General features: G+C 28.4%; 1 protein-coding gene across 2 annotated transcripts; it reads right to left on the reverse strand.

The window, feature by feature from the left end:
* Positions 1–2,372: 2,372 nt before the first annotated feature.
* On the reverse strand, positions 2,373–12,503 carry LOC123293591 (helix-loop-helix protein 1-like). 2 transcript variants are annotated; one of them, XM_044874461.1, is made up of 3 exons: positions 12,475–12,503; positions 5,263–5,449; positions 2,373–2,619 (listed from the first exon to the last, which is right to left on the reverse strand). In XM_044874461.1, coding segments are annotated over exons 1-3 (435 nt in total). In that variant the 5' UTR covers positions 12,476–12,503. The 2 variants fall into 2 exon arrangements, with proteins under 2 accessions (XP_044730396.1, XP_044730397.1); XM_044874462.1 differs by having other exon boundaries at positions 5,263–5,458.

The following is a 12,503-nucleotide window of genomic DNA, read 5'->3' on the forward strand; positions in this document are numbered from 1 at the left end:
CGTATGTCGTCTGCCCATCTGTCATCACAATTACTCAAAAACGAAAAGAGATATAAGTATTCTGTATTAATAAAAAAAAAGATAAGCTTTTCATTGTCTATGGAATGAGATATTAGATAGTTTTTATAGATAGATAGAATTTTTGGTACCAAGAAAAAAGTTCTTGCCTCATTTGTTGAAAAGATAAAAAACTTATAAATTTGCAGTTTTATGTATGAGTGTATTGAGTATATGTACAGATATAATGTCTTAGTATTGTGCATTGTTGTCAAAAATAATGCATGAATATAAGAGCACGTTTTTATGGACTTAACTATAACGAGAGAACTACCTTAATAACTCCAAATTTTCTTAAAATAAACTTTTTTTAGGTAGGTATATGTAAAATTAGTATATTTTAAATTCCCCTCAGTTAATTGAAATTCCCTTCAGTTAATTGTGATTATTGTTTCAATTTTTAATAGATAACTAACTGATAGTGATACATAGTTTAACACAAATAATATATACCCCTGCTGTTAAATTACCAGTAAACAGGCAAACTTAATAAAAGAGGAATAAAACCACCTGGGGCTATAATCCCTTGGGAATATAAAACGTTCAAGAAACATTATATCTATGTTTTCAACTACAACCCTCTAGCGGTAGTAAATAAGAAGTATCAACGATCAGCGGAGATATAAACCAAAATTATATTTCACATATTATTGATTTCAATAACCAACTATAAAATTAGGTATTTGATTTTACCATTCGATACGATGAAAGAGCTTTTATCAATAGTAGCTCAAACACAGAAACTTAGAGCGTACCATCTACTATTTAACTTCATTTATCTAATAGATAGTATAAAGGAATTCGTAAACATGTTACGAAACAAAATTGTGGTGGAAGCGATTTGAAGAACATGTAAAATACATACAAATTTGATTAAGGCATTGTTACCAAAGTAGTTTATTTCTATCTGAGGAACGCTTTAAGTGGTGGAAATTTATTTAAGTCAAAAATTTAATAAGATGCAAATGTCTAGTAACAAATATGCTTTTCATTTTTGATAAGCTAAATTAAAAAAGTATTTAATTTTTATATTTATCGACTAAAAAAAGTCATTTTCTACTTGAATTTTCGAACAAAATTTTTTATTTTAAATTATGAATAAAACGATAAAAAAAATATTGTAGTTAAAATGTATTTTGAAATTTTTTAATTTTCAAGTAAAATTATTTTAAAATATTCATCCCTTACCTTCGTCATTTCCATTCGTGAATTATCCTAAATTTTTTTTCTAATTTATTTATCCTATTCATTGGGTGATCGTAAAAGAAATTTGATAAAAATCAAAATTTTTTGCTGTTCTTAAAAAAGTTAAATAAATTAAAGTGTGTTTTTTATTTTAATTTAATTTTATTTTTTTTTCTAAATTTAAATTGTATTTTAAAAAGCTCAAAATATAAGTACAAAAAAAATATTAAAGTAAAATTTATACATTACATAGCAAATATATTTTACACAAAAAATTAACAAACCAAAAAGGTAATTGCTTAGAAGTAAGAATTCATAAAAAACATAAACTCCATAATCCTTTTACGATAAGAGCCAAACAATTTTGGTAAGATAAGAGCCAAACAATTTATTCTAGGTCTAATAGATTCGAAGATATTCAAGGTGGTATTAATGCTAGTCCACCCAATATAAAACGACTGTCGAACTTTGCGAGTCCGGCAGATAAACAAATTAAATTTATATTAAACAAGTGAAAACAAACAATTGACTGAGTTAATTGTTGAAATACCATGCATAGTCAGTGTTGATTTCTGTATCACATAACACATACAAACATGTGACACATACAAAACTGATAATCAAGTATAGTACATATTATAAAATTTCCGCCTACTTGGCGCCCTCACGGGTAAACAGTGATGTTTACGAAAAAATGTTTCAAACAAAAGTTGTTTAATTTTTGATAAGGAACATTTTTTACATTTAAATTTTTGTTCTATCTCTAACGGTTTACAAGATGGGTCTTACGCACCCAAGACCCAATTGACCTATGATGCTCATTTACGAACTTGACCTCACTTTTTACGTCCTCAGTACGCTGTAAAAATTACAGCTCGGTATCTTTTTTCGTTTTTGAGTTATCGTGTCCACAGACGGACGGACGGACGGACAATCGGAAATGGACTAATTAGGTAATTTTATGAACACCTATGACAAAATTTTTTTCTTAGCATCATTATTTTTAAGCGTTACAAACTTGGGACTAAACTTAATATACTATGTATATTTCATATATACATGGTATAATAATTGTTTTACTTCTAAGCAACTATCTAAAAATAATTTAACAAATAAATAAAATTTTTAAATTAAGCATCTAATACATGATTTAAATATGCAATATAACAGATAGCTAATCGTAATATTTCAATTTTTGATAATTTCTTATCAGGCGGTAAAGTTGGTAATAATTTTCGTAGCTCTGAAAAGGCAACATTAAATGCTTCAACTCTAATACGTTCTCGTGTAGCATGCGCTGTACGATATTTTTGTGTGGCTCTTCTTCGACGGCGACGTTCTTCACGGCTTAATGCACCCATTTCACTTCTATGATCCCTAAATAAAACAAAAAAATTTGTGTAGTGAAAACAAAAATGTTAATAAAATTTGACATTCTAATAAAATGACTGAATGAAGTAAAAACTTAAAATTTTGGAATAACTGTGTTTTTTTGAATTTTTAAATTAATAATAGTATGAATAATTGAAAACTCATAATTTGTAAATTGAAATTATTAACAAATATACAATGGGTATAAAAAACTATTATAAATAATAAAAAGGCAACAGCACACAGTATTCTCAAGCGCTTTCTCATTCAAGTATTGACTATGCCAATTTTGGTTTATCTTAACCTTTTTTACCGTGGTATTTATGCCTCGTGGTATGCATTCTTAAGTGACGCGAAATAATAAGTTTTACCTCCTAACAAAAAGCTCAACGCAGCTAAAGCAGTTTTCATTTAAGACAACTATCCATGACACAAAAACATTTCGTGGACGATTAGGTTGCAAGTGAAGAAGTCTTAATAAATGAGGGAACTGACATGGGATACTTTTCAGCCTAAAAGAAAAACTTTCCTCAAAAATATTTTTATTGGAAGATTAATTTTAACCAAAGCTAGATGTTCTGGCCTTCGGAAAAGAATAAATTGATTCCTATTTTATGTAAGTATACATGATCGCTGCCTGTTTACTGACGAAAGCTTCATTATTTCTACCTATAAAACAACGCGAGTGTAGCTACCTTTAAAAGCTCATTTTCCTAAAAATATTATTTATATATGGTTATGCATGTTCTTAAAACGAGGGACAACTTTTCATATATATAAATATATCCAATATATATATTTTTTCTTCAATATGCGTTTTTATGTGAATAAGAAATATGAATATTTGATAGATCTCATAAATTCAGTTGTGACTTGTGTCACATAGTATAACTGAAAGTCGTAAATAATGATTGGATATCGAAAAAATAAACACGATAAGATCGAAAAAAAAAATTTAAAACATATATCTATACCCCCCATTTAATCTATTAGAGGGTGCATAAGATAGTATACAGTGTCATATCAAGTAGAAAAGGTATTTTCTTATTTAGTTAAAACAATTCTCAAATGAAATACTTTGTAATTTCTGAAAATACACATTTTTACATTTTTCCAGTGACAAAACTAGCAATATTATAAAATACGGTTTTTACTTTATAAACATCGAACTTTGAGTCCAACTATCAAAAAAGCATCAATTATCAAAATCAATATGATTGATTATCATATCGATCATCACATGAAATCGAATAATTGAAGATTTGTTACACACTAAGAATTTACAAAGAAACAAATAATTTTAAGTTCTATGTATAGGTATGTACTTATGCGCCCCTCAGTATGTAACTTCCAAAGTAAATTCAGCTTACGCGTTTGGCCTTTTTTCTATGAATGATATTTCTTTGTGTGGCAAATTTTAGACTATTATTGGGAAAATTATTAATGACGTCAAACAGTCAATATGGCAGTCATAAGCGGGCATAAATCTTGAAAAAGCAATAGTCTTGAAAAAGCAAGAGTGGACGATTTTGTATTAAACATTTCATTCATACATTTTAATAGTATTGTTGTAAATTACTATGCTTTCTTAATATATAACTTATTATTCAATACCTGCTGAAATCCAATTTAAACGCTTGTTATCGGAGTTCTATTTTAAGATACGAGTTGTCGAATAATTTATATGCAGAGCATACAAACTTAGACAGGTCAACCGGAAGTTTCTTTTTTTCGACTTTTTTATCTTTCGAGAATTTAATTGCCTTCGTACGAGCACAATTTTAAATTTAGAGTTGAAATCATTTTTACTTTCTTTTCAACTTTGATTATGAATTTTGTTATAACTTCATGAATGTAGACAAAAAATAAGAATAAAATTTTTCGATATCTGCCTGGATTTGCGAAATATCGAAAGCTAAATAATTAACCAAAATTTTTAATATTTTAAAAATAACTCTAGATATCGAAAAATGTTATTCTAACTTTTTGTCTTATATTAGCAAATTCTAACATAATTCACTATCAAAATTGAAAAAAAAAATTTTTAATTTGTGCCCCACTGCCGTGCTCATACATCATTTATTAGTCGGGAACAACGGTTTTTTTTTTGTTACCAACTATTTATGAAGGTTTTAACTTTTATTTGGTGAAATCTATGAAAACATATCATCCATCAACCGTTTTACTATTAAACCAATGTTCAATATCCCTACTTTTGAAGTAATTTATTTTTTTAGATAATCGAACAATCCCCCCCCCCCCCCTTAAATTTTCAAAATTGATTTAGACTTGTCCAATTTTATATTAAAAAAATCAAGCTTTTTATTTTAAATTGCCTTGGTGCTCGTTAGCCACATAAAATATATGAAGCAAGAAGAGTTTTTATGGACGTTCTTATGTATAAAACAAAGAGGAAATGTGTACTGTGTGTTATGGTTATGTGTTACTGTGTATGATTGGTAATTGTATGTGTATAACTTCAAGTGTTGATTCTGATCGGCTGGGTTAATGTATACACATATACAATCCCTCTTTGTTTTATACAGAAGAACATCCGTAAGAACTCTTTTTACTTCATTTAATATAAATGGCTTACGATATGGTTTACAAACAGTATGAAAACATACATATATTCGAATGATACGTTACCTTCTTCGAATATTCGGTGTAATATTTGTAGTATCAGTTATTGTTTGAAGTACTTCACGTGAATTTGATGAATCGCTGAATAAATGACTGGATAAAACATCATTCGGTGGACACTTATTAAATGATTGTGGTGTATCTCGCATATAATTCATGGCATCACGACCTCCAGGTGTAAGATGTGGACTCACTGAAATTACTAACATACATTTCAGATCATAATTGTAAACGAAAAATACTTAGTTTTGAAAAAATTCAAATACACTAGAACCTCGATAGCACACACTTTTTAATCGTTTAAATGTAAAACATACAGATATTTAAGCATTGGCCCTCTAAAATATAGCACATATAGAGGAAAATGTCGCCTTTTTTATGAATATCTTACGAACTGTATTAGATAAAAATATGAGACTATAAAAATCCCTAACTCAAATTTTTTAAGGTTAAAAATTCTATAGCTCAAAATTTTTTCTTTGGGCTTAAAACTTATCGACGTTCTACTGGGATAATAAAAGTTTAAGCTTAAATCCTTAAAATTTTTTTCAAATAATTTATGCGAATATTAACAATATTCTGCGTGTGAAGAGCAATTCGTGATGGTTAAACGGATATCTAGCTAAGCGGTTATGTTCAGTCAAGCTTATTTGAGTTCTGATTCAAGCTAGTGCAGAAGCAGTAGGCTTACTGATTCGGAAAGGTTGTCTGAATTGAACTTAATTTATTACGGACTGAACTTCCATCCTTATAATTTTCTTGCTAAGCATGGACGATAAAAGTTTCACCTATATTATTGTAGGTACAAGGGACGGTATAAGGTTGATCTTCATCAATCTGGTTATCAGATGGGTGAGATCGATGAGCATCGAACTTGGTATCAGAAGAAAGATAATTTAATTACGAAAATAATGGTATAGATTTGCCTTAAAAAATCGTTCATGGATAAAATTGATTAAAATGAATTTAATTAAAAATAGCCATGAATACTTTTCGATAGAAAACTATGATAGGAGTGTTTAAAAATCAATAAAAATACATAAAAAAAATGTCTCATCTGGTTTTCAGATTGGTGAAGATCTACCTTTATACCTTTATATCTTTAAAATTCATCGGAGATATGCATATTCAATTTTTGAGAATTCTCCGAATTCGTTAACAATATTTTGGTCTCTGTATGAGAGGTGTCCTTAACAGAATTCACTGTTTGCAGGAGAAAAATTTCATTTGTACGAAATAAAATTCTTTATTAGGTAGTATCTCTGTATTATACCAATAGTTCAGGAGCTGCAACTATGGCTCCGATTGATTTTCTATGTTTATAGCCTTCTGATTTTCTATTTTTATTGTTCTAGTATAACCTCTAAATGAAAATTCAACCAAATTTTTTTTTTCATTCCCCTATCAAATAAAATGAAGGTAATATAATTTCTCAATAAACACGTATTTTTCTTTTATTGATACAATTAATAAAATTTTCACACAGACATTTTTCTTATTTAATTATCTGATTATCTATCCCATTGTATTTGTTTAATATGATTCAGTACAATATATGGAACATAAAATATCTACATAAAAATATAATTATTATTTAATAATTTTTATTGGTGGGTGAAATGTGTGGGAAACAACTTGTCAACAACTATAGTATGTAATCATAATTTGACTTTTCGATTCATCATTCATAAATTATAATTATCATATTACATACGAATTGATTGATAAGTTTTTTTAACATCCCTAAAAAAAGAGGGGTATAGTTATAACTATGAAATAATTTGACCCTTTTGAAAAATCGAAGACCCGAAAATTATCATATGAAAATATAGTCATATTAGGTATTATTCGGAGTCTATCATAATTTTTGCTAAATTTCTGGAAAATAATTCGGCAATCCAAATAACGGAGAAAAGTACTCAGAAATTTCTCAAAAATAAATAAGTTTGTGGAGACCAGATAATTTCTTTATAGAAAAATTTTATATACTTCAATAGTCTATTGATTAGGTATTAAAAAACAGGCCAATAAGGAACTAAGGCGTTCACGGTTTCTTATTTCAGGAACTGTTCAATGGGTTAAAAATGAAGAAATAATCGCGGGGTGCTAATAAATGAGAGGGTGGAAATTGGAAGATAGTGGTGAAAAAGCATCCCTTTTGATTTTTTCCAATAATCTCGTAAACTAAGCAAAATTTCAAAAAATTTTATAGAAAATTTTGCATCAAATAATGCAACTAAACACTAATTAGTCCATTTCTGGTTGTCCGTCCGTCCGTCCGTCTGTGGACACGATAACTCAAAAACGAAAAAATATATCGAGCTGAAATTTTTACAGCGTACTGAGGACGTAAAAAGTGAGGTCAAGTTCGTAAATGAGCATCATAGGTCAATTGGGTCTTGGGTGCGTAAGACCCATCTTGTAAACCGTTAGAGATAGAACAAAAGTTTTAGTGTAAAAAATGTTCCTTATCAAAAATTAAACAACTTTTGTTTGAAACATTTTTTCGTAAACATCACTATTTACCCGTGAGGGCGCCAAGTAGGCGAAAATTTTATAATATGTACTATACTTGATTATCAGTTATGTATGTGTCACATGTTTGTATGTGTTATGTGATAAAGAAATCAACACTGACTATGCATGGTATTTCAACAATTAACTCAGTCAATTGTTTGTTTTCACTTGTTATTGTAAAAATTATTGTTTCGCTCAATGAAAAAAATTATTTTGAAATGCTTCCACATTAATCCCTACATAGCCGGGCTAGGAAACAAAAAATTTGAATTTCTCTATACTAATTTTAACAGCCGACGCTGCCACTTGTTCACAATGAAACAAGTAAACGCCTCATACATATATATTCGTGCATACGTGCAACACATGAGCGTATCTCTCATGGGTATTGTATAAAATATCTTGTTTATTGTTAAATATTACTACAATGTTTTTATATGCATCAATGTACCCACAAATAATATAAAATAATAATAATTTCAACCCCTTCGTATTATTTAATTATTATAATTTTCTAAGTGGGTTGGTTTTTGGTTATTTATTTGTAACAAAAATAATATCATAATGCACATACAAAAAGTGTTGAAATCAATGATCTTATAAACACCCAAGATAATTTGATTACCATATCTTTTGGGAGTTTTAGTACTGTTTTGATTGAATTTTGTAATGTTTGATTTGCTTATTATACTTGTGGTAAATAAAAGGCGAATTTTGCTACTAGCCAGGCAAACAAAATTACAATCGGATTAAATTTGTTGTGGTTTCCTAGTATTTTCGATAAGCTAATACAAATGTATATTTTTGGAACAGATTATTGTAGAATTGAAATGCTTGAAATGGCAAACTTTTATCGATGGCTGTAGTGCATAGTAATAAAAGAATTATAAAAGTGAAAAATACATATAACAGCGACAGTGGGAAAAGTCAAAGAGGAAAAAAAATTTTAAACATTTGCTGTACCAAGATCCCAGCTCTAGAAACACAAGTTTCTTCAATTTTGGTAAAGGTATTTTAAATATTCTAGAGAAGCGACGGAAATAGACATCGAGAAAATATAAATGAGTTTTTTCTTTGCTACAAGTTGGAAATGCTTCAAAGTAAAGGTTTAGTAAGGCTTAATGAGTACTTAACAGTGATCGACCAAGCTTACGATTTAGGCAAGTTTCGGAAAAGTTTCGATTTTGGCAGCGGATTTTTTCAAATTTTACGAAATTTGTATTCGAAAACAGAAGGATATAGAGAAAAATGTGGTATATTTTTTGTTAATTTTGACCCCAATTATATGATACAATTCTTTCCGAAGCGATTTGGTCAATATTATTTATTTGTTTAAGCAAAATTATCTTAAACAATATATAATATTTTAAACGCGATCCTGTAACAATTTTCCATGCGAAAATTATTCATGCTCAATGGCGGATTTTATCGGGACTAGGTATGTTTACTACATGAGCAGTATACAAAGATTTAAAAAAAGTTTCAAAACTACTTGTAATTCTTTTACCAACGATTCTGTTTTATTAATACAGTTAAATATTTATTACGGTTTATATACAAATCGAAAAGCACATCCAATAGATAAATAAGAATATTTTATATAAATTTTTAATGCAAGTACTTGACGGAAATCATACTTTATTACCTCAAATCAGTATAAAGTCTTATCAACACCACTTTTTATTGGTGTCTATGGAATAAAACAACTCATTCACTGTACATATATATGTATAGAATTATTGATGCGTTTTTGTAAATACGAACATGTATAATTCTATATATCTGTATTGTATATCGATATGTTTCTCCATTGTGTGATACTGTGATATATTTTAAATATTTATGAATATAGTCCTTTTAATATTGTATTCTTGTAAATTGGTATCAGTTTGATAATGCGAGGATGTTTTTTGTAAGGTCTTTAAAACGAATAGACGCCAGTGTTACCAGATTATTTGTTTCTCGAACCCTCTTGACGGAGCGCGTGTGTAGCCAAAGTAGCCAGATATTTTTTTCCGAAGTAGCCAAGTTACGACGCTGTGTTTCTTATGACCATAATGCGGCGCTAGTTGTCCTCAAGTAAGCGCCAATATTTAAATGAAATATACGTGTACGTGTATATAAATTTTTTTTCTTTTATTTAAAATTAAAATATTTTACGATTAAAATGAATTTATTTATTCATAGATTTTACGTTTGAGAAAGAATTATTATTAAAAAACAATCTAAAAAGCGAAAAAATCTATAAAAACGAAAATAGCCACTTTGGCTATCAGTAGCCAAATGATAAAATTCTTTCGCCTGATTAGCTATTTAGGAGCCACAATGGCAAAAAATCGCCACATCTGGCAACCCTGATAGGCGCATAAGCAATTTTTTTAAGGTAGCACGAGCATCAAGACTATTTTAGATTTAGGGTTGAAATTATTTGTGTCTTATTTTCAACTTTGATGATGAATTTTGTTATAACTTCATGAATGTAGACAAAAATAAGAATAAATTTTTTCGATATCAGCCTTGGTTATCGAAATTTCGAAATCTAAACAATTATGTCCTACTACCGTGCTCATACATCCTTAGGGCACAACGGGTTTTTTTGTTTTCAATATTTTATTAAGGTCTTAACTTTAATTAAATAGTTTTTTTTTATTTTTCACCCACTAGTTTTGGAGAAATCTATGAACAGATATCATCCAACTACCTTTTTACCATTAAACCAATATACCTACTTTTGAAGTCATTTATTTATTTAAATAATCTAGCAACCCCCCTAAAATTTTCGTAATTGATTAAGACTTAGTCCGACTTCATATAAAAAAAATCAAGCTTTTTATTTAAAATTGCCTTGGTGGCCGTACATTCTTAAGTTTATACAATTAATTTTTTTCTTCAATTTAGGAGGATGTAAATCAAACACGGGTGTAACAGGCGGAATCTGGTCACAAATAATTTAAGGAAAAGTTTTTAAGTGATCTGAAAGGATGGAACTTTCACTCTAATAAATACCTGTTCACAATACTATTCAAATACCTGTTCATAATTCTAGATAAATATGGTGGGAGCGCAAATAAATACATAGTACATAGGAAGATGTAATATAATTCATCATTTATATGCGTTTCCACCATTTATTGAATTTAATATTTTTTCTTAAATTTTCTAGCTCAACTTTCTTTTTTCTTTCATGCAAACCTTCGCCTAACAATATTTTACACAACAATAAAAAGAATTAGCGAAATTGTTCCATCCGTTCACGCGTGATTCGATGGCTAAAAGAAATAGTGGTTCATTTTTACATAAATAGATTTTCGTTTTTAAGCAATTTGACGAATTTGAACAATTAAAAAGTTCAAAATAAAGCAAATAAGTTCGTAGCGATGTAATCTTGGGATTTAGGAACGTGCTTTTTCAGTTGATATATCCATTTACGTTCTTTTTTAATAACGATAGCTCGAGAACTGACACGGACAACCAATGCGATTTTACAGGTTCTAAGAAATAAGAAACTTGAAACTAAAGAACTAAAAAAAGGACTTTATTGATAGATTTTTATTACGGGGAACGCTAATTTTTGAACTACTTGCAGGAGTAAAATTTCTCAATCCGTCTTTTAATCTAGAAAATTATAAACAGCATTTACTATAAAATTAGAATTATCAAGAGTTGTACTATCAATCATAAAATTTCACATATCTAACTATGATATTCTTTCTAGCTTAACTAGGATAGAATTTATCAAAATTTGAGATAGCAAACGAAAATTATTAAATATGGTTTTTGCCTAATTTTCACTTGTTCTTCGATTGACGTGTATTATTTGGCTGAACTTTACAGGCACGATTACGGGTGTTACAAAAAATCAGACAATGCACAGCTTTGATTTCAAAAGTTCGTTTTTAACAAAATTTTCTGTAGCTTTATTTGCTTATAAATAGATTTGTCTCTGGTGAAAAGTTACAAGATGTAAGTTAGACGACTAAGTTCATTCCCGAACTTTTTGTGTGTAGAAGGATAATAGAATTTAAATTAGAAAAATTGAGGATTTCTAAAATTTTCATACAAAGTCGACTGGAGAGGTACTATCCAAGCAGCAAAAGACCCGGGATTCGATTTCCGAATGATGGGAAATTCTCTATTGTAATTGTGAAAATAGCTTTAATTGATTTTTATGTTTAAATTTTAAGTTACTAGAAAAATATTGTAAATTATTTATAATAAATTGCTATAGTTGCAGACAAATTAATTACTTTTTAAATGAAATTAACTGATTCATTTCATAATTACAAAATTATTAGGATAAAATGTTATATTCTTACATTTTTAAAACAATACAAATGTCAGTCACACCCTTCTTCAAAAAGAAATAATGGCCGCCCGATTATAATTTTTTCTCATTTCAGATTTGATAAAAGCTATAAAATGGATAAGCTTAAATTTAAAATCAAAACATTTTATTCTGACGCGATATATTTTTTACAGAAAGGATCAAAAACTCAATAATCTCAAAAATTGGAAATTTTTCTCTTTTTTTCCTGGTTTGAAATCCGGTTGTATACTTTTAAAGTTTATGGGTTTCTTAAAGTATATGTAGTAAAAAGTTTCAAAAATTATACAAAAAATTATTGATTTGCCATTATTTTTTTGATTTGAAAGTTTTTTTGGTAAGAAAAAAATATATAATAATAGGTAAATTAAACTTACTTGTGATATTTAATTATCTAAAATAAATT

The sequence above is a fragment of the Chrysoperla carnea genome, chromosome 2, assembly GCF_905475395.1.
Source record: "Chrysoperla carnea chromosome 2, inChrCarn1.1, whole genome shotgun sequence".
In the NCBI taxonomy this organism is placed as follows: Eukaryota; Metazoa; Arthropoda; class Insecta; order Neuroptera; family Chrysopidae; genus Chrysoperla; species Chrysoperla carnea.